The following is a 23,438-nucleotide window of genomic DNA, read 5'->3' on the forward strand; positions in this document are numbered from 1 at the left end:
AATAGCCATGGTATGGAAGCAACCAAAGTGCCCATCAATAGATGAATGGATAAAGAAAACATGCGTATACCAACACGCAATGGAATATTACTCAGCCATAAAAAAGAAATCCTGCCACTGTGACAACGTGGATAGCCCTAGAGGGTATTAAGCTAAGTGAAATAAGTCAGACAGAGAAAGACAAGTACTGCATTTTACTTATATATACAATCTACAAAACAAATGAACAAAAAACAAGAGAAACAGAGTTATAGATACAGAGAATAAACAGGTGGTTGTCAGAGAGGAGGGAGGTAAAGGGAGGAAAGAAATAGAGGAAGGAGATTAAGAAGTACAAACTTCCAATTGCAAAGTAAATGAGTCATGGTTATGAAACATACAGTGTGGAGAATACAATCAACAACTATGTAGTATCTGTGTAGTGGCATATTGTAAGCAGACTTCGGGTGATCAGTTTGAAATGCTGGAAATATCAAATCACTACGTTGTGTAGCAAGAACTAACATACTGTTGTAGTTCAGTTATACTTCTAAGACATACTCACTTCACTCACTCATAAAAAGAGATCAGATTTGTGTTTATCAGAAGCAGGAACTGGAGGAAGGGGCAACTGGATCAAGGCAGTCAAAGAGGCACAAACTTCCAGTTATAAGATACATAAGTACTATGTCTATAATGTGCAATGTGATAAATATGTAATTCACACTGCTGTATATTATTTATGAAAGCTCTGCAGAGTAAATTGTGAGTTCTCTACAACAAAAAGGTACTTTTTTGCTTCTTTCATTTTGTATCTATGTGAGATGTTCACTAAACTTGGAAGTCCACTAAAACTTAATGTGACAATCACTTCTTAATTAATGTATATAAATCAAATCATTATGCTGTATGCCTTAAAGCTTATACCATGTTGCATATCAATTACCTGCATGCTTCAGTTGTGTCCAGCTCTTTGCGACTCTATGGACTGTAGCCCGCCAGGCTCCTCTGTCCATGGGATTCTCTAGGCAAGAATACTGGAGGGGTTGCCATTTCCTTCTCCAGGGGATCTTCCAGACCCAGAGATTGAACCCATGTCTCCTGCATTGGCAGGCGGGTTCTTTACCACTAGTGCCACCTGGGAAGCCCATAATACATAGTCAGAATCTCTATTTTTACATGAAAGTGAAAGTCACTCAGTTGTGTCCGACTCTTTGCGACCCCGTGGACTATACAGTCCATGGAATTCTCCAGGCCAGAATACTAGAGTGGGTCGCCGTTCTCTTCTCCAGGGGATCTTCCCAACCCAAGGATCAAACCCAGGTCTCCCACATTGCAGGTGGATTATTTACCAGCAGAGCCACGAGGGAAGCCCTTATCAATTATATCTCAATAAAATTGGAAGAAAAAATAAAGTATACAAGAGGATGTGTGTAGGCTCATGCAAATACTCCACCATTTTGTTGTACAAGGGTCTTGAGCATCTGCAGATTTTGGTGTTCACAAGGGGCCGACACCAACGGATGACTGTACTGCAACTTGTAAAATAAATATGACAACACATGCTAATTTGCTACTGTTCTGTCCAACTTTGCGACCCCATGGACCATGGCCCGCCAGGCTCCTCTGTCCATGGGATTCTCCAGGCAAGAATACTGGAGTGGGTTGCCATGCCCTCCTCCAGGGGATCTTCCCGACCCAGGGATTGAACCCATGTGTCTTACATCTCCTGCATTCGCAGGCAGATTTACCACTAGCACTGCCTAGGAAGCTCCCTTAAAGATTAGGCACTGACAAAAGTTTGGCACTTCACCAACACAAGGATATTTTTATCTAGAAATGCAACTCAATATTATATTCAGTTTATTTTGGAATAGCTATCTCTACCTGACAGTCAATGTGCGAATGGCACCAAATTATTTTTTAGTTTAAAAAATTTTAATTGAATTTGCATATATGAAAAAAGTAACATACTGAGAAAGTTATAAAATATAGTTTCAGGCTTATGTAAGGTCATGACTGCTTTCAACAATTACTGAACTCTTTTCAAAAAAAATCTTCATAATCATGTATGTTTGTCATAGATGAATGTCACAAGTATGACATTCTCAACACAACATGTAACTACTAAATGTAATGTTGCATATTAACTTATTTCCTTTAAAATTTCACTAAGTAATTCTGAGTACAAGGAAATATTAAAATATCCCAGTGTTTTTCCTAAGAATTAGGTGGTCTTCTTTGATTTTTTCTTCTCTGCTTCTTCTTTTTCCTTTTCTATCTCATTTACTTGTAATTCAATTTCTTTGGCAGTAAACATCTGAAAAGAGAAAAAATTTTAAAAATCAAAGTTTTTTATTTAAAAATCAAATAATTGTAGCAACAGTTTCTAAATATTTATAATGTCTATGAACCCAATTATATTTTATAATTGTATTTATTATTTATAACTATATCTTATAACTTCAAGTACATGATGAAATATTTCAGAAGTAGCTTAATTATAGCAATTATGGACAAAACTAGAACTCTACAACATTTCCACTATCATTGTGCTAAAATAAAAAGCCAGGAAATGCAATATTGGGTTTCATATCCTATATATGGATATAATTCTGAACACATTTGAATGCAAAGCTTATTGTCTTTGTGAAAAAATAACTGATTACTGAACTCCCACCCCATCCCACTGTGATTCTCATTAGGGTTTGTTTATTTTCTCAGCTCCTGGACTAGCCAAAGAGGTAGGAAAATGATGATTTTCATGGTGCTTTGTTTATAACTCCCAAACAAAGTAGAGAACAGAAGAGTTTTGATTTTACTTAGATCAGTTTTATTTTACTTAAAATCAAAGATGGGAGCAACTTGCTCAAGATCATACTGTTAGACAAATGCATCTGCTGGGAATTAAACCCAGATCTATCTAACCCTGAAGCACAGGCTCTGCTCACTCGCCAGCCTACTGGGGAATGGCACGTGCAGGGGCAGTGTAACCCTGCCGCCAGGATGCGCACCATCCTACCCCTGAAAAATACAAGACACGTGTATCTTGTGCGTGCGCGCTTATCCAGCTGTGTACATATGTATGTCATGGGGCTGGACAGCTGACTGTGGACTCAGTGCTTCTGTGTCCCTGTGGTATTGGCACAGCTGTCCCTGAGTCCTGGAAGCAGAGGTGACAACCTGCCCCCTACCATCTCCATACTCTGCTCGGCGCCCTGGTTGTTTACGTGGAGCCCTACAGAGGCAGCCCCAGCCCCCGTGGCCCCCTTCTCTTACTCACTGAAACTTGCTCCTGCCCTGTCCTTGCATCCCCACCCACTGGTGTCAAAACAACAACAAAACTCCAAAAACCAAGACCACTACTCCACACAGCACTGATTTTAACACTATTTCCCCTGGAAATATTTTCCTTAACACAAAAGAAAGAGTATATGTAAAATACTCCTTTCGGGCACATTTTTCATATAGTTTGCCATGCAAGTGCTTTTGTACTCTCTCGGCTAAAGAGCTAGTTGGCACACAGTGTGAAGCTCTACCTAATGAACAGTCAGTCACATTTCAAATGTTCTTTACCAATGAGTTCTCTATCACAATGTTTGGAACAATTTATTGCAGTGTTCTGGACAATTTACTTTGTGGTCCAGCAGTTTTAACACACAATGGCTGACTAAAGGTGTACAACTGATAATGCTAGACTTGACATAAAGAAATATGGAAAGATGATCTCAACTAGATATTAAAATGCAAGTCTTACAGAAGCTTAAGGCACTCCTAAGTGGAAAGTAGAGAAATCAGATAAAAACCAGTAGGCAATCAAGAAAGGGTGTTTTTTTTTTTTTTAACATAATGAAGGATAACATTATGTTAGAAGCCTAGAGGGCCAACAATTATATAAATGGCAGCTGAATGACACTGGAAGCTAATCTTGATTTCAGATCTAAAAAGACAACAAGAGTGACTGTTTGCTATATGGTGCCAGGAATGAATCTCCACAGGGAATACAGTACACTGACCCTATATGGGACGGACTCAGTAGGGGTTCCTACTTTTAAGAACATGTACTAAGTGGGATAGGCCTATACATAGATCTCAGCACCCCCAGGACTTCACAGAGGGCTAGGGAGAGATAACTGCTTTGTGTAGTAAGCATGTACAGATTAGTGACTGTTAGTCTACAGAAGTAAAACAGAAGTCATCATAGTGTCAATGGATGCCAATGGAGGTTTCAAGCTTGTAATAAAGATTCACAGGTGTCAGCAACATACTAAATTTTGTCAAAATGCCTTATACTACAGGTATTTTTCCTCTTTGGTTAATGACTTACCTTCAAAGGTTGGTTTCTTCTTATTATAGCGAGTTCAATGTTTTTTCCACCAGACTGGACAATCTAATGTAAAACAAGTACAATTTTACAATTACTTCAGGAAGGTCTGTGTTTTAATAACAACTGAATGAGGGAAAAAAACCATGCTTTTCTGTATATGCTTTATTATTATTTATTATTAGATCACTTACTTCGAGCAAAGCTCTTATTGCTAATTTGATAGCTTCACTGTCATTTGCTATGGCATCTTCTGTGTAATTCTTTTCCAGAAATTCTCGGACAGTTTTGGCACTTCGACCTATTGCATTTGCCTTGAAAGACAGAAGATAATTATTAATACCACTGCAATATGAATGAATTTATGGTTACTAAGTGAAGTTTAGGGGTATAGAGTTTATTCCACTATTACTTAGCATAATTACTAAATGAAAATTGTAGTTCGAAGATTTAGCAAACATTTCAGTAGCTCATTTGATTTACATGAATAAATTAAATGAATAATCTGAGATGATGGCATGATAATTTATATTTATATAATATAAATAAATATATATATAAATAAATTTATATTAAATAATAAAAACAAATTTATATTAAATGTTGAATATTTAATATATTATTAAATAAATTTATATTTATATAGTAATTTATATGAATAAATCATATGAATAATCTGAGATGATGGCATGACTTATTTTCAAATACACCAATGCCTTGTCCTGGCCAGTGCTTTCTATTTCCTTAATGGTTCCCAAGTCCTTAGTAGTCAAAAAAGATTGAAAGAGTTGAAACTCGAAAAGATGTAAAGAGGAAAGGAGATATACCTGCAATATGATGCAAAAAGAAAACTAAAAGGACATCAGTGTGAAGGTGTTTCTTTGAACAGGACTGTGCATTATCTCCTCTGACTATAAGCAAGAAGGGGTGCTTCTGTTCTATTCCCCATTTTTCTTGGTTTTTCAGAAATTTTCATCACATGAAGGGAAGAGGCAAAAGCATCTCCCTGGCTGCATGGCTACAGGTAATATATAGCCTGTTCTTTCCATTCAGTGTAAATATCCAGATGAGTACTAGTGATGATAATGATAACAACAGTAATTTTTATTAACAGAACACAATGTGCCAGGCACCATGTTAAGCATTTTAAATTGATTACTCTCATCTTAACCATCACAAAAACAATTAAATAGGTACTATTACTAACTCTAATTCATGGAGAAAGAAATGAAGGGTTGAAAAGGTTAAAAGAGCCGACAATTTGGACTGGATAACTTTGCTGTGGTGGGGGGCTATCCTGTGCATTGCAGGATGTTTTGCAGCCTCTATCCACTAGTTCAGTTCAGTTCAGTTGCTCAGTCATGTCTAACTCTTTGTGACCCTATGGACTGCAGTCCACCAAGCTCCTCTGTCCATGAGATTTTCCAGGCAAGGATACTGGAGTGGGCCGCCATTTCCTTCTCCAGGGGATCTTCCCAACCCAGGGATCGAACCCGGGTCTCCTGCACTGCAGGCAGATTCTTTAGTGACTGAGCTACCAGGGAAATTTCATTATGATCAAAGGTAAACCCTTTGGCCTGGTGTGACTTCGTAGTTTATTAGCTTCAAGTTTGTTTTGGTCAACTAACTGGCTGCTGCCTGGAGAGAAAGTACATAAGGTAGTGGTTTATCCAAAAATCTCACTGAGCCTTTAAAAGTCACCTTGTAAATGCCTGGTGACTTTCCTGTCCAATGCTTCCAATTGCTGATGTCAGAATTCTTTAACCCCTAACCTATTTGACTGGTTTCCTAAAATCTAGCTGCTTCTTACCACATTTATAACTCCACCCTCCCTCCAACCCCATTACCCATTCAAGCTCATTTCAACAGACTCTTGATGGGTTTGCAATGTTTTTCCTGCCTGCCTGTCCAGATTAATGATGATTTCTGTGGCAAAGAATAGTAGCTGCCAACCCCAGTATTCATTCTTCCTCTGTGACAGAACTCCAGGCAATGTGCCTGCTGAAAAATGTCATGTCCTACCCTCTGTTACCAAAAGGAATATACAAGTGGAAGTAACTGGATGAACCTTCTAGGAATCTCTGCTGCCTATAATGCAGACATGTTGGCTGGAGGTCTAGTAACTACCTTGGGAGCATCAGAAAAGACTAAGATAATAAAACAGACAAACACCAGTAACTGCCTACTTCAACCTTCTCATTATGCAGGAAAGATAAATCCTTCTGTATTAAGGATCATCACATCCCGGTGGTTAGGAGCTGAGAACAGTAATTCACAAATACACCTCTGAGTGGATCCTGGGATGTGCTGCCCCACTCCCCTTCAGAAATGAAAGCTTTATTCCTCCAGCTGCTGGAAGTGCCAAGCACACACGGCCCTCAGCTCTTCACTTTGTGAGGTGCCTTTGTTAACAAGAGCTATCTCACCTAAGGTCTTGTACTGTCCAGAGTTGGCCCAAATCCAATGACTGACTGATGAAGAGCTATTAATGCCCAGTCCCCCCACCCCAACTTGAAACAACTCTGAAAGAGCTACCCAACCCAGGGCTTCCCACAGGGCTGATGAGGCCTTTACAGAGATTACACTGCAGGCTCACTTTTCCCTCAGCCTCATCTTGTTCCCTTCCCTTCAACAAATGCTGATCCCCAACGCACTTACTAAAAACGATGGTTAAATGGCTTTTACTGATGGCTAAATGGTATTTTCCAAAGAACACCAGTGTGGAGAGAGGATCTATGATAAAAGGGTTCCAAATTAAAGTAATCTTGGGAACAACTTAAACTGCTTCTAGAATATTTACAATGCCTTTTAGAACAGGCAGAACTTAAGAAAATTTATTAAATTTCTTTAGAAAAACATCTTCCCAAATTAATTAGCCTTAAACAGTTTAAGTTACATATATTAACATCCAAAGAAATACACTTTGAGAAACACTGTTCTGAAGTACACGACATATTAACTTTGTTCCTGTTTAAAGTATTACCAACACAGCAAAAAGCTTGGCCTTAGAGGCTTATCACCATCGCTTTATCCAAGTTGTTCTTGCCAAGGTCACCAATGACTTGAATGTTGCCAAATTCAATCATAGCACAGCCCTTTTCTTACTTGATTTATCAGTGGTGCTGACTTGGCTGATCAACTCTTCTTGGAATCCTGTTTTCACTCGGGATCCAGGATATTACTCTCTGGGTTCTCCTCCTTTACAGACTAGGCTGGATTTATCCCCACTTTTCACTGCCAATGCCCCTGATCTAAATCTGATTTCACTTATTATTAAGAGTCCTCTAACTTGTGGCTCAGTGGGTGAAGAATCCACCTGCAATGTAGGAGACGCAGGCAGATGCGAATTCAATCCCCGAGTTGGAAAGATTCCCCTGGAGGATGGCATGGCAAGAACCCACTCCAGTATTCTTGCCTGGAGAATCCCACGGACAGAGGAGCCTGGCGGTCTACTGTCCATGGGGTCACAAAGAGCTGTACAGGACAGAAGTGACTGAGCACGTGTGCAACTCGTTTGCCTGCTTCTGCCCTACAATCTATTCTCAATGAGAGATACTTTTAAAATATAAATCAGATCATGTTACTCTAATGTGCAAAAATCTCTACTATCTATTTCACATGTCCTCTAACTGCACCTTGTAAGACTACAACCTAGCACTGCAAAGTGTCGTCATTCCACGGTGATGACACAGCCGTGTTCTCAGCAGTCCACAGTACCATCTTACCAGGCCGCGTGGTATACTAGGTCAGAGTGAAAAACAACAAAACCCAGAAACAAACAAACAAGAAACAAGACAGAGAAACTTGACCTTGTGTTTAACAAAGTGCCAGAGGGCACACCCCTAAATAAAAATAAAAACCACTAGATTTTACTCCACATTGAAAGGCTGGCTATCAGAATTTATATACTATAGAGAGAGAATCATTTGGCTTGAAGGAAGTAGCATGAAGTAGAGGACAGACCCTGCACTAAGAAGCAGGAGACCCTGAGTTCTAATTCCAGTCTTGCTAGTAACTAGTGGTGAAAACTTAAAAAAAAAAACACATAAGATAAAAGTTTTACTTCAAACACGTAGAATAAAAAAGTTTCCAAGATTTTTTGTTATAGATGATTTTTTTAAGTTGCATAATGCTTCCTTCAACCAAAATCTTATAAGAAAGTGCAATACATAAAATCAGTAAAACGATGACAGCACAGTGTACACGTGTGTGCGCACATGCTCGTGCTGTTTACACCCTCCCCCCCCACCACCTGGCCTTACACCACCACAGCAAAGCAGTTTCAGACCCAGATGATAAATAAACTCGCCGAAAATTAAGCAATCTCCATTATTTTCCTAACTGGCTTTGAAATAAAAACGCTTCTCGGCTGTTGTTCAGTCTCTAAGTTGTGTCCAACTCTTTGCGACCTGGACTGCAGTATGCCAGGCCTCCCTGTCCTTCACCATCTCCCGGAGTTTGCTCAAACTCATGTCCATTGAGCCAGTGATGCTGTCCAACAAGTATAACCCTCAAATTCTAAAAGACATGAACAAATTCCTGACTCACCTTCCAAGCATGGTAAGTACCAGAGGGATCAGTCTGATATAATCTTGGGATACCATCATCATCAAAACCTACAATCAAGGCAGAAATACCAAAAGGCCTTCGTCCATTGCTCTGAGTGTATTTCTGAAAAGTAAAATGTCTTCATGACTACTTTCTGTATGAGGCCAAAGAAAGGACAACACTATTACTTATCAAATAACAATTTCTAATAGTAAATACAGTATTCCTGATAAAATGATCTTTATTAATTTCTATTTTGTATAACTTCAAGATTCTCTTGCTGAACTTTTCTGTAGTAACCTCAATCCATGATGAAAATTTTAAAAAGTAAATAATGACAGTCTTGTAAAATGAAATCATGTGTTTCTTATGTATGGTGTCAAATTTGTTTTTCCTGTTGCCTTATATAAGTTTGGTAGCATAACTAGCTTGTAACCCTTTTCCTATTACAGAGAACTGTGCATGTCATATCGTTTTGCTTCTCAACAGAGTTGTTTTCAGTGAGCTGTGCGAAGCACGGCCTTGGTTTCACTGTGAGGGACACTGTTGTTATTATCAAGTATTCCTACTTGATACTATTATTACCAAGTATATTCTGTTCAGTATGCTCTTATCGCCACATAAAAATCCAACTAAGACATTTCTTTCAGTCTCAAAACAAGAAACTTTTGTTTCTCTTGAAGAAAAAGCATGTTTTTCCTCACTGACAATGGAGCACTGGAAACCAGTTTTATCTTTTTATTTTGGTGCTAGGAACTTTCTGAATTTGTGTCCGAGGGAGTGGAATTCACACAAATTCTGAGACTGGCATCCACAGAAGTTGTGCAGAGAGGCAGCCATGGTAGAAAACTCAGGACCACATTTGTAGGCAACTGTATGAACTCTGGCCTGAGATGCTTTAGACTAGCTTTCTTTTTGGACTGTCTGCATAATTTGTTTTTAATTTTAATGTTATTATATATATATTTACAAGCCACTTTAAATTTGGGGCTGTTTTGTTTGATTTTTCTTCAGCCATGCCACACAACTTGTGGGATCTTAGTTCAAAATGCCCCCACCCCCAGCAGTGGAAGCCAGAATCCTAATCACTGGATTGCCAGGGAATTTCCAAAGCCACTTTAAATTTTGAATGCAAATAGTGAGTTACAGCATAAACTCTGAAAGAATAGGGTTTGTCTTTTTTCTCTGTATTCCCTAATGTTCCTAGTTCACACCTAGGTATGAAGTAGATGTTTTGTAAATATACCTTAAAGGAAAGAAACTTTTACTTTGTTTGCTTAAGCAACCACTTTTTTGTTTTGTTTTGGCCATTCGGACGCACGTGGGATCTTAGTTCCTCCACCAGGAATCGAAGCTGCATCCCCAGCATGAAGAAGAAATACATGCACAGGTTAAAATCATTTAAAAGAACAAAAGGTGTACATGAGGACAACTTTTGTTTCAGAGCCTCAGGCTTCTCCTCTGTAGCAACACCACTGTTACAGATTCACAATGCATGTTTCTATAAATGTTCCATGCATAATAGTTTTTATATTTCCAAAAGAAAACCTAAAAACCTTAACTGGGAACCTTGTGTACCTTGGCTTTTGGTGAGTACCTTTTAACTTGGGAAAGTCAAAGCAATGAAGAAAGAAAAACAGAACAATATAAAAATGTTGAACTTTGTTGAAACGAATTAAATTCTAAAAAAACAAAATAGGGCCATTTCTTATAAGTATGAAATTTAAAAATTTAATTTCTAGAATATATAGCACCTATAAAAAGTCTCTATGTAAAAACAAATAGTAAAATTCATCCCAGGAAGTATTCTAAATCCTTTAAGTGTACTATATATTGCAACTCAACAAACATCATTGTAATGTTAATTTTATAAATAAGGAAATTGAGGCAAAACAGGCTAAATGGTTTGCCCAGGGCATTAACTAGGAAGTAGCAAAGCCAGGATTTAAACCCCAAATTTCTGGCTCCTGGGAGCAAATTCTTAACTGCTAGAGTGCCTGTCAAAAGAAAAGACAGTTTACACTAGGAGAGATGAAAATAGCAAACAAACGTGGGGAAAAAACTGACCTCACTACTAATTATAAAATACAAATTAAAACAACTATTACAATACTATGCTATACTTATTTGCAAAATAAAAGAAAAATGAAAAACCCAATGCTGATGATTCCTTAGGGATATATTTATGTACTGCTAGTTGTACGATAAAAATTTGTTCAATCTTTTTAGAAAGCAATTTAGCTACATATAACAAAAGTCTTAAAACTAATTACAACCTTTAATCTAGGAATCCCAGACTGAAAATTAATTTAACAATATAATTCAAAAAAGAAAAAACTGTGACCAAGATAGAATAATGTTATTAAAGTAGCAGACTGAGAGAAAGAGGCAACAAGAGAAGCAGAAAGAGGGCATGGGGGAGGGAAGGGGAAAAGGAAAGAAGAACCGGGAGCAACCTAAATCATCAGGGGACAGCGGTTAGAGACAGCGCAACATAGGTAGGATGGGGAGTGTTAAGAACTATGTTGCTGTGGATAAATAACAAAGAAAATGATAACAAATGAAGCAATATTTGTATGCATCATGATTATACTAAAGGTCAAATCATGTATCGACACATGGATTCAGAAGACATAATATCTAAACCTGATCAGTTGTGTTTAGCTTTGTAGACGAAAATCAGGTATTTCTGTGGAAAATTTTAAAAATGGTGTCTTCAGATGCATAGAACAGTCTTTTGAACTCTGTGGGAGAAGGTGAGGGTGGGACGATCTGAGAGGATAGCATCGAAACATGTATATTATCATATGTGAAACAGAAGGCCAGTCCAGGTTTGATGCATGAGACAAGTGCTCAGGGCTGGGGCAATGGGATGACCCAGAGGGATGGGATGGGGAGGGAGGTGGGAGGGGGGTTCAGGATGGGGAACACATGTAAACCCATGGCTGATTCATGTCAATGTATGGCAAAAACCATACAATACAAAAACCTTTACAATATTGTAAAGTAATTAGCCTCCAACTAAAATAAATTAATTAAAAAATAAATAAAATAAATAAAAATGGTGTCTTACTGCTACATCTCTGACCTACAGAAATCTTAAAAGGTCACTCGTTGTTGCTTTTTATATTTAATTCTCAGAATTGATACTGATTGAGATTTCTAGTGATCAATCCACATCACTGGAATAAGAATCTGAGTGTGAAGTGAGAAATAATAAGGAATTTAGTACATTTTCACAGACTTTATGGTTGGAGTGACTAGTATTCCCATGATAGGACCCATCATGGTGGAAAAAAGAACACTTGAAGAAATCTGTTGGAATACTGGCTTACCTGCTTTAAGGTTGCTATGAAGCGAGTTATATATTCTACAGTGACTGGGTCCTCAACTGTAAGCTTATGACTCTGGCACTCCACACGAGCTCTGTTTATTACTACTCTTGCATCAGCAGTCAGTCCTATAAAAAGAGTAAAGAAGAATGAAGTCTTCCTTGTTAAAAGTGTTTTGGCCACCATGATATTTTTCCTGTAACATTCTTTGTTTTTTCCAATATAAGTCCATAATAAAGAATTTATGAAATAGAGTATCACTCATCCTGAGTTGCTTTGTTTCCTTCATTGATCCATTCTTATTTACTTTTTAAAGAAAATTGTTTTAAATAATATTTAAACATGAATGTTAAGTAACCTATTTCCCAAAGATCAAGATGGTTTAATTTACAGTAGCTAGTTTGATTATTAGGTTTTATTAAAAAAAAAAACAAACTCTGTAGTCAAATTTTAAAAGCTTTTTTGAGACAGTATCAGTGGCAGATTTGTTCAAAAGCTGACCATCTATCCTGATTCCAGAACCAAGCTACTTATCACCTAAACCATAAAGTAAGCTGGATTTCTTATGAAAACAACTAAACTTCACTATCAAACACAAACTCAATCTGCATTCAACATAACTGTGACATGCCACTTGTCAGCTTTTTGTCTAAGATTAGGGGTTTGAAAATCAAGAACATTAAAACAGAAAAAGAAGGGAATTTGCTGGCGGTCGAATGGTGAGGACTCTGGCACGTCCATTGCCGAGGGCCTGGGTTCGATTCCTGGTCAGGGAACTAGGATGCCACAAGGTGTACAGCCAAAAAACAAGAAAGAAGGAAAGAAAAAACTTACATCTTGCTTTTATCATACCAAGACATCATGTGATGAATTCTTAACACTTCTAAGAGGAGATAGAAGATGTTTCTATCAAAATGACCAAACACTTAAATGGATTCAAATGATTACAAACATTTGTATTGAAGACTTTTTGGCATTTGACCTTTTCATCACCATTTACTTTCTTTCTCCACTCTCTTAATATCATATTGCTCAAAAATCTCATTCACAAAATCTCTGAAACAGCCATTTCTCACATAAGCAATCAGTCTCCTGCAGTCACAAACTCTTGTTTCCTGTCCACACCATTTCAAAATGTGTTTCTACAAACGTGGAAGAATGGTTAGCTCCTGAAGATAGTTAACAGTAACCCATGAAGAAGCTGTCAGAACATGCTACTGTTGAGAACCACTCTAACACTCAGGAGTAGGGTATGAATTACAATCAGACACTTAAAGAGAAGAAATTGATTCTTTTCTCTTTGCAAAGGTTATCTGAGAGAAAGAAATGGTGATAGATTGACTTAGCCTACCCTATAGGCTAAAGCTTCACTCCATTTAAAAATATAAGAAAGGAGATACTGAAGTACAGTATTTCTTTACATTGTAAATACTGATATGATCCAAAACTATAGAAAAATAAAAGTATCATATGTAGAAAACTCATTATCAGAAATCTTGGTTTATAAAGTTGTGATTTCCCCAAAAAATATACGACATACTATTTATGTTTAATGAGAAATGGAGTATAGTATATTTATGATGTATTAATATTATGTATCAGCTACAGTGGGGCCAGCTGTGTTACCTAAAACACCAACACACTCTGCATCATTACTGTAAGCCCACAAGTACCTGCAAAAGCCATGCAGACATGGTCATCAAGGGCACAAATCTTCCTCACAGTTCTTTCATCTTGAAGCTTGGCAACGGATTTTTTTTCGACCCCGAGCACAACTATATTAGTACCTCGAATTCCAACCTGTTGAGTCATTATAAAAAAAATGAGCTGGCCATTTTAACACCTAAAATCAAATTATTCTAACAAATGACTTACAGGAAAAGGCTTTTCCTTAAACCTTCAATATAAAAGAGAAAAATAGACTTCTAAGAAAAATCAAGACATACAAGTATAGGCTTACAGGAAGTCCATTTCCCAAACTCAAAGCAAAGACAAATAGGTATAAACTAGAATACACCACCAGTGCTGAAACTACACGACCGTCCTAATCTCCTACACCTAAGGGAGTACTATATAAAAACAGAACAATGTTCACCCAAATGAAAGAAGATGCTGGGAATACATGGGCATTTCTTATAGAATGGGCAGTACCAGTACAGGTGGTAGTAGAAGCAGTATAGAATGTGAAGTAGATAAAATCCTGAAAGCTCTTCCATATATCTCACAGTTAGGAGGGATAAGGATTAGGGGCCATATGCAGACAATTTGGCAGCTTTTTATAAAACAGGCAATTAACATACAATCTAGTAATTGTACTTGTATTTCTAAGTCAGAAAGACACATAGGTTGATGATTTTCCATGTCATTTTTCAGCTTTATCTCTGAAAGCAGCTCTCCAGGATTGTCTTTGAACACTGGAGATCCTTGAATATATATATGGCTCTTCCCCTTGCTCTAAACAGGAGATCACTTTAAGTTTGGGGAGCACAAATAATGCTAGAGAGATGACAGTCTCGTAGTTTTCGGGCATTACGTCATTGTAGAGGGCTTTCTGAGTGGGATCCAGTAGTTCCCATTCTTCCTGGGAAAAGTATATGGCCACTTCCTCAAATGTCAACAAACTCTGGAACTCAGGCAAGATGAACTCAGGTGCCACTGTCCAGTCTTTGGTGTTTGTTTGCTCAGGAAGGGCTAGGATCTGGTAAGTAGGTACCACCCTCTCACACACAGGCTCAGGTTCTTTGTGGTTATTCCTGCTCAGTGGCTCTTGTAGACTCTGGTGTATATTCCAAACTTCTTCCTCCCGGGACATGCCCACTGGCTGGGACTCCGCTGGCTTCAGCTGGAAGCCTGGGGCCTCTGCTGCTTCTCCCAGGAGCACTGCCTCCTTTCCCAGCTCCTGGACGGCAACTTTCAGATCTACTGTCATCACTCTGATCTAGGAACAATTCTGCTCCTGTGCTGGATACACCACCAGCTCCAGATGTGACAACTCAAGCCCAGTCTGGTCTGGAACAAGATCAATAAAACAATCTTCTTCCTTTATCCTTCTGGGAAGATGAAAGCCTTCACTTCCTGGACCTTTAGAGGTGCTCCTTTCCATTGTATCAAAACTTCACTTTCACTTTTCACTTTCACGCATTGGAGAAGGAAATGGCAACCAACTCCAGCGTTCTAGCCTGGAGAATCCCAGGGACGTGGGAGCCTGGTAGGCTGCCATCCATGGGGTCGCACAGAGTCGGACACGACTGAAGCGACTTAGCAGTAGCAGTAACTGTACACTTGGGAGATTTTATCAGAGAAGTAAAAGCATGTTCACACAAAAGCGTGCTATGAATGTACCTTTATTCGTAAAAACTCCAAACTGGAAACAACTAAAATGTTCTCTAATACATGAATAGTTAATTAAACACTATGGTACATCCATACCATGGAACACTACTTGCAATAAAACAGTGATACATGCAACAACCTGGATGAAACTCAAGGGAAGAAAGCAAATGCCAAAACGTTTCATACTGCATGATGTCATTTAAATAACATTTTGAAGTTACAAAATTTTGCACATAGAGGATAGATGAATGCTGCCAGGGATTAGGGCTATGGGTAAGTCAGTTTGGTAGAGAAGGTAAATAAAGAGTTGGGTGTGGTTAAATAAGAGCAACATATGGAATTGTGGAGCTGGAACTGGTTAGTATCTTGACTGTGCATACAGGAATGTACACAGCAAATAAGTCCAAGTCAAACTGGAGAATTCTGAATAAAATATCAACATCAATATCCTGGTTGTGACACTGTACCATTTTACAAAATGTTATTATTGGCAGAAAACGCAGAAAGTATACTAGGGACTCTTATGTTTTACTTTTTACAACTGCATGTGAATCTACAATGATCTCAATGGAAATTTCATTTAAAATTACTCCACTGGAGACAGGAAAAATCAGGAAAGGTTAAACAGACTGGTAAAATGTTGATAATTACTGGTGCTGCGTAATGGGTATACAGAAGTTCATTATACTATTCCCTCTATATCTTTGTAAATGTAAAATATTCCATAATAAAAAGTTTAAAATAAATCAATAAACCTAAAAACAAATAAACCTCAGCTTTCTCTCCAGAGTTTTTCTCACCAACATTTGAAGTGAGTGAAGTCGCTCAGTCGTGTCTGACTCTTTGCGATCCCATGGACTCTAGCCTACCAGGCTCCTCCGTCCATGGGATTTTCCAGGAAAGAATACTGGAGAGGGGTGCCATTTCCTTCTCCAGGAGATCTTCCCGACTCAGGGACTGAACCCGCGTCTCCTGCATTGGAGACAGACGCTTTACTGTCTGAGCCACCAGGGAAGTCCCTTGTGGCTTCCCTTGTGGGCTTGTGGGCCTCCCTTGTAGCTCAGCTGGTAAAGAATCCGCCTGCAATGAGGGAGACCTGGGTTCGACCCCTGGTTTGGGAAGATCCCCTGGAGAAGGGAAAGGCTACCCACTCCAGTATTCTGGCCTGGAGAATTCCATGGATTGTATAGTCCATGGGATTGCAAAAAGTCGGACATGACTGAGCAACTTTCACCAACATTTGAACACATGGCTAAGTCTCTCTTATTTTAAACAAAATATTAAACACCATTTTATTTCAATTCTGCCTCTCTCTCTTAATCCTTTCAAGGCCAAATACTGTCTTCACCTCAGTTAACAGCAACCTGCTTTCTATCCCCCTCCTCCCAATGTTTAGCCAAGGTGGACTACACATAGGTCATTAAGGTCCCTTATGGCTTTAGTCCACCCTCTACATGGTCTGTAGCCTGTATTTTATTTTATTTATTTATTTATTTTTTGCATCACTTCTTTATTGATTCATGTATGTATTTTATTTTCTTGAGTGAAGAAGGGTACTCAAGAATACTTATTTACTTGACCTTCAACATAGGTTTTAAGCTGAGGAGAGAAAGGATACACTTTAAAATTAGTATCTCCAGCCTAGATCAGTCTCTTGATTTCCAAACATGTATATTCAGCTGTAGGTCAGGAATCTGGACAGTTTAGCTAAGTTCAGTCTCTCACAAGGCTGCCACCAAGCTGTCACCCAGCACTGCACTCATCTCCTGGCTCATGAGGGAGAATCTTCACAAGCTCACTCACAAGATTGTTAACAAGCTTCAGTTCCTTGTGGACTGCTGGACTAAGGACCTCAGGTCCACACTGGGTTTTGTTCCATACTGGGTTTTTAACAGAAACGCTTCCCTCAGTGCCTTGCTGTACAGAACCCTCCATATGACAAATCACAACATGCCACCTGGGCTCCACCAGGGTAAGCAAGCAAGAGATGAAGTAAGTCACCATCTGAAACCCAACATGTGAAGTGATGTTCCATCACTTTTCCCATTCCATTCCTTAGAAGCCACTCACTAGGTTCAGCTCACATACAGGGAAAGGGTTACTTGAGGGAACAAACACCAGAAGGTGGGGATCATTAAAGGCCATTTTTGAGGCTGCTGACTACAGATCCTACAAGCGTTGTCAATTAATGCTTCAGATTGCCTTAAAAAAAAAAAAAAAAAAAAACACGGCAGTGCCATATACCAAGAGATAAAATCCAGAAACAGAGGCACCTTCTCTGACTCCTCCCTCCAATACATTTTCTCCTTCCCCAACCCCCAAAACCATCCAAATATACCATGGAATTTTCTCTAGATCTGCCGTATATGCATTTTTGCCCCAACCCTAGTAACAACACCTATCATCTTTCATCTGAGCTACTTCCACAGACTCCCATGCGGTTTCCCCGCTTCCTTGATTTCACCTAAGCCACTGACCACGATGCAGTCTGAGAAATCTCTGAAAAATAAAAATATGAAGAAAAAAGAAAAGAAAATCGTACTATTGCACTCCCCCACTTAAAACTTTTATTAGTAGGGAACACTTCTCACTAGGCAAACCAAGACAACATAGAAGTAGACTTGGGACAGAAGGATCTAGGGACTGTAATATTTACTTCTGTATTATCAGCTTTCTGCTCTCTTAATGCAGACATGCTTTATCTCTACAGGAAAAAAAATGGGAACCCTGGACTCATATCCCAATAGTTCTCCAGAGGAAAAAAGCTACCAGTATCTCTAGCTAGAAAAGTCCTGCTCTATGGACTTATACTGGCTAGATTTCTGTCACTTGCTTATTGCAGGAAGACAGAAACTATGAATGACATTTCTAGGGTCGTGTGAGTACCTCTTTGGTGGGACAAATGGAGTCTGTTATTAGAAAGACAGAACAATAATAGCCACATCAAAACCCTTCAAGTCGTCTTATTCCCTTAAAAGCATTCCACAGGCTGGCTCCTGTTTCTGGCTTCACCTCTTCCCATTTTTCCATTGCTTCAGCAATCCTGAGTGCCTTTCAGTTGTATTTTCCTACTTGGTCTTCTCACATGTCAGTTCTTTTTGTCTATAATACTCCTCTCTTTCCCCTTCCACTTTTTCATCTGGCTAACTTCATCTTTCAGGTGTCTACGTAAACATTACATCCTTCCTCATGGGGACCATGGACCTAGGACCTAATACCTAGAGTTCCCACAATGCCTCACAATCTCCCATTATAATACTTAGGACTACATACTCACAGTCATCCAACATTCCTGGTAGAGAGCAAGCTCTCTGAGGCCAGAGATGGAGTCTCTACTGTCCGCTGTGAAACCGCAGGACCTTGTACCACATTTGGCAGGTGTTAAGTGTTAAACAAAAATGTCTTTAAATAGTAAAGGGAAGTGCTGGAAGAGCTACAGACAAAACTGAAGGAAAAAGAAAACAAAGGGGTAGTAAGGAATAATAGCTACCATTCACTAAGTACTTGCTGTGAACCAGACACTGCAAGATGGTGAACACATATTATTGCCTCAATTCAATTCTCACATCAACTCTATGAAGCAGGCACTATTTTGATGCCTATTTTACTATTTAAAAAACTGAAGCTTAGAGAAGTTAATTGCTTTACATGATACATATCTAGCTTCCACATTTAAGATGTTGACAGATAATTAATATACAAACATTTACGGAATAAATCACATGGTGCAACACAAAGAGCAAAGGCTTTGGAACCAGAAAAACTTAAGTGAGAATATGGACTCTATGACTTTCTGGCTGGGCACCCTTACCAAGTTATGAAAGCTTCTGAGTCACAGCCTCCACATACATTAAAAAGGGGATTAAACACTGTTCTTAATGGTGGCTCAGTGGTAAAGAATCCACCTGCCAACACAGAAGATGCAGGAGACGCAGGTTCCATCCCTGGGTTGGGAAGACCCCCCAGAGTAGGAAATGGCAACCCATTCCAGTATTCTTGCTTGAAAACTTCCATGGACAGAGGAGCCTGGCGGGCTACAGTCCATGGGGTAGTAAAGAGTTGGACATGACTGTGTGATTGAGCATGCAATGTAAGACAATGTACATGAAATATGTGAGGGAAAATGAGTATTACTTAAAATGGTAGCTTACTTCTTTCTCAGCTCCTCCACTGTATATCCTGCAGTAGAAGTACAAAAGGTATTACACCATTTAGATTCTCGAAAGTGAAAGTTGCTCAGTTCTGTCCAACTCTTTGCGACCCCATGGACTATACAATCCATGGAATTCTCCAGGCCAGAATACTGGAATGGGTAGCCTTTCTTTTCTCCAGGGGATCTTCCCAACCCAGGGATCGAATCCAGGTCTCCCACAATGCAGGCGGATTCTTTACCAGCTGAGCCACAAGGGAAGCCCAAGCATACTGGAGTGAGTAGCCTATCCCTTCTGCAGCAGATCTTCCTGAACCAGGAATCAAACCGGGGTCTCCTGCGTTGCAGGTGGATTCTTTACCAAGGTCTTACTATCCAGTTGAAGTGAGAAGATTATTAAGAATATCTGACATTAAAGAGAATATGAGGCCAAATGTGCTGTGCTCAGGTGCTCAGTTGTGTCCGACTCTTTACGACCCCCTGGACTGTAGCCCACTAGGCTCATCTGTTCATGGGGATTCTCCAGGCAAGAAAACTGGAGTGGGTTGCCATGCCCTCCTCCAGGCAATCTTCCCATCCCAGGGATTGAAACCAGGTCTCCTGCACTGCAGGAAAATTCTCCACCAATTGAGCCACCAGGGAAGCCCATGAGGCCAAACAGTAAATACTATACACTATTCTGTGGTACAGATGATAAATTCAGAGAACCAAGAGATCCATGATGACTGGAGTGGATCAGAGATGGCTCCACAAAGGAGAGAAATGTGCAGAGATTCTTAGAGAATAAGTAAGATGGAGAGTGACAGAGGTGTTTTCTGCTCTCCCCACCTGCAAGGGCAGAAGCATATATTGGTAAAACCACAAAACTGCACCCTTAATTAAAGTGGATCATGGAAGACTTTGATGGCCAGATTGTGGATCTGGGGTTTGATAAAGTAGGAAATATGGAGCTAATAACAGTTTGGGGGTCAGGGAAAGGACAGAATGAAGAACGATAATAAATCTTATCATTTCCATGGGAATACTGTGAGGGGTTCATTTTTTTCCTTTCCTAAAAAGAAAGGTATTACCTCTCTAAAATGTTATTCAAACATATTTTTCATTTATATAAAAAGGGAACTAAGGAAAAAGAAAACAGGCATCTTGCCTCACTTCATTCTGTAAGATAACCATCAAGAAGAACGCAGAACCCAGGGTCTCTAGTTGCAGCCCATATAACTTTTTGTATTACTAAATAATATCACATCTTCATATTGGTCAAAACTGGCCAACCTTGGCTTATTTAAAACTCATCATGTCAACTGTCATTTACAGACAGAATCTTCTCTGACATATCTTAATAAACAAGTCCCATTATAAACTTTACCCCACGTGACAAGTCATAGCACCCTAAAGGAAACACAATGAATAACTCTAAACAAAGATGCAAATTATAATTCAGAATCCTGAGAAAGAACTGTCTCCTCCTTGCAATGTATCTTTAAAAATGCCCACTACAGGTATTTTTATATCATTACCCTTTTACAGCTCATTACAAAGGAACTATCAATCAGTTCTATAGCATTCTTAAAACATTTTAAATAGCCAATGCGGTTTCTTATTACACCTCAGTCTTCTCCCATTACTCCCTTTATTTTAGGCTCTAAAACTGGGGCATTATTTTCTTACCATATGCTTCATGCCATGCTGGGGATTATATAACTTCTTGTTTTTATCAAAACGGTACCCCTTTGGTTTAAGCTACATCAGGCTTTTCTTAAATTTACAATTCTAAAAGAATTACTTACAAAACAGAAGTAAAACTAGAGGGCCCAATTAAATAGAAAAATACTTTAAAAATGATGATAAGATTCCTTCTAGTGTTATTTTTTTTACCACTTCACATTTGATAGATTTATAATAAAAGTGAATTATTTCCTTCCATAACTAAGTTGGTATGGAAAGCGAGAGAAAATATAGACATTGCTAGACTTAGAAATTCACTGTGTATTCTCATAGCTGGTGTCTCCTTTTCCAAGATACACAACAAACATGCTCATGAAATTCGAAAGATTTTAAAACATCAAATTCTCCTGAACCCAATGGCTAGGATTTGGGAGATTTGGGGTAACAGATTTTTGGTCACCAGACCATTTTTGTCCTTTTTAATTTTTATAAATCACTAAGATTATTAAACGTAATTAAACCTTGGCAGGAGTACTACTGCTACCCTGAGTATTTTAAAGTTTTTCAGAAATATGGATATATCAGTTTAAAGGAGGGTATACTCTCCTTTATAACAACCAAACCAAAAGTGGGAAATGGCAAAAGAGTGGAGATTTTGGGGGCTTAAAAATCTGTAGCTCGCTACATATTCAGGAGTGAATTTTTTGACAAACATTTTTAACAGGTGAAAATGTCTGAGTAGGTTAGCCATTTCAACCATTTTTCTCCACAAAGATTTAATTTCACATCGATTTAGGCCACATTTCATTGACAGATATATTCAATTTTTTTATTTTTACTGTAATTGTTACTTTTCCACGTGTCTGCCAAATCCTGAGGAAGTGGGTAGCGTGCATTCAGGTAGGATGCTACAGGCTGAAAGAAGTCTTTTCTTTCCTTACTGTCAGACACAGCATTAATCTCTCTTCCACAAGAAGAAATATGGTATGATATCCCTTATATGTGGAATCTAAAAAGAAATGATACAAATGAACTTACAGAACAGAAAGATACAGACTTAGAGAACGAATTTCTGTTTGGTGGGGGACGGAAGGGATAGTTAGGGAGTTTGGGAAGGTCACTGTACACACTGCTATTTGCAAAACGGATAACCAACAAGGACCTATTATACACCACATGCAACTGTACTCAATGTTATGTGCCAACCGCCAATGGAGGGGGAGGGGCGGGGGCGGTTAGGCGAGAACGGATGCAGGTATATACATGGCTGAGTCCCTTTGCTGTCCACCTGAAAATACCACAACATTGTTAATCCGCTATACCTCAATACAAAATAAAAAGCTTGAAGTTTGAAAAAAAAGTCTCTTCTACAGTCAAGGCTACAAAACACCCCCCGCACCTCACCACCCCCCCTTCGCCCCAGGTACATGTCTATGGCGACTGTTAATGGCAGTTGCAACAACGGAAACCTAAGAAATCTACCAACTTTCAACTTCGCTGTTTCCAACCCGAATTTCAGAAACAACACCTCCCTTGATAAGGAAAGGAGGCAATTTTCACACGTAGGGGACTCTTTTCCGGTCCCTCCACATCCAGCGGTGGGCTGGGACGGTGGAGTAATAAAGGCCTGACACAAGGAGGGGCCGATGGCCAAGAAAAGTTGCTCGCTCACCGCGGTGGAGCCTTTCTTTACCGCTTCCTGGGCATATTCCACTTGAAACAGGTGTCCGTCCGGGGAGAAGACAGTGATCGCCCGGTCATACCGAGACGCCATCGTGCACCTCTACCCCTATTCCAGCTGAGCGTCCCACGCTATCGCAGCCAGGAGCAAGCAGAAGCGGGGCCAGCGGCCACGTGCTATCCGGAAGCGCTTGTGCACGCTCCTCAAGACGCCGCCGGAAGTGTTTGCAAGCGCCTCGGCGTTCTCGAGTCCTTCCGCGGGTGAGAGGTGGTAAGGGCGAATCGACTGTGATCCTGTTCCATTGTTACCCTTAGGTCCTGGTTCCCGTGTCCCGGTTTTCTGACCCTGGTATTGCTCCAGGATGGGGTTGTGAAAACTGTCTCAAAGATTAGGGCTTAATAGTGAGAATAGGTCTTTCTCAGGTGG

At 39.3% G+C, this 23,438-nt stretch overlaps 1 protein-coding gene, 1 long non-coding RNA gene and 1 pseudogene across 9 annotated transcripts; 1 reads left to right on the forward strand and 2 right to left on the reverse strand.

Moving 5' to 3' along the window:
• Positions 1-1,898: 1,898 nt before the first annotated feature.
• PSMA8 (proteasome 20S subunit alpha 8) lies at positions 1,899-23,208 on the reverse strand. 8 transcript variants are annotated; one of them, XM_081562729.1, is made up of 8 exons: positions 23,004-23,208; positions 22,273-22,340; positions 13,857-13,983; positions 12,187-12,311; positions 8,852-8,974; positions 4,498-4,617; positions 4,307-4,369; positions 1,899-2,299 (listed from the first exon to the last, which is right to left on the reverse strand). In XM_081562729.1, the coding sequence occupies exons 2-8, from the start codon at positions 22,285-22,287 to the stop codon at positions 2,207-2,209; spliced, it is 666 nt and encodes a 221-aa protein (XP_081418855.1). In that variant the 5' UTR covers positions 22,288-22,340; positions 23,004-23,208; the 3' UTR covers positions 1,899-2,206. The 8 variants fall into 8 exon arrangements, with proteins under 8 accessions (XP_081418855.1, XP_081418856.1, XP_081418857.1 ...); XM_081562730.1 differs by lacking the exon at positions 23,004-23,208 and adding an exon at positions 18,794-18,961 and having other exon boundaries at positions 22,183-22,340; XM_081562731.1 differs by lacking the exons at positions 22,273-22,340; positions 23,004-23,208 and adding exons at positions 18,794-18,961; positions 19,668-19,695.
• LOC145534674 (zinc finger protein 75D-like) lies at positions 14,242-15,182 on the reverse strand (annotated as a pseudogene).
• Positions 16,984-23,214, forward strand: LOC145534677 (uncharacterized). Its single transcript, XR_014074864.1, has 2 exons — positions 16,984-19,506; positions 20,046-23,214. It is a non-coding gene; the product is annotated as an uncharacterized LOC145534677 (long non-coding RNA).
• Positions 23,215-23,438: the final 224 nt, after the last annotated feature.

Source organism: Giraffa tippelskirchi, chromosome 14 (genome assembly GCF_054371585.1).
Source record: "Giraffa tippelskirchi isolate mGirTip1 chromosome 14, T2T-mGirTip1v1.2.pri, whole genome shotgun sequence".
Classification (NCBI taxonomy): domain Eukaryota; kingdom Metazoa; phylum Chordata; class Mammalia; order Artiodactyla; family Giraffidae; genus Giraffa; species Giraffa tippelskirchi.

Bases quoted from the DNA above. Each gene is read 5' to 3' on its own strand.
- PSMA8 (XM_081562726.1), bottom strand. From the start codon at position 23,105: ATGGCGTCTCGGTATGACCGGGCGATCACTGTCTTCTCCCCGGACGGA. The intron at 13,984-23,003 runs GTGAGCGAGCAA...ATGACTCAACAG, and splicing joins TAAAGAAAGGCTCCACCGCG to GTTGGAATTCGAGGTACTAA. The intron at 8,975-12,186 runs GTAAGCCAGTAT...TTTACTTTTCAG, and splicing joins TCATAGCAACCTTAAAGCAG to AAATACACTCAGAGCAATGG.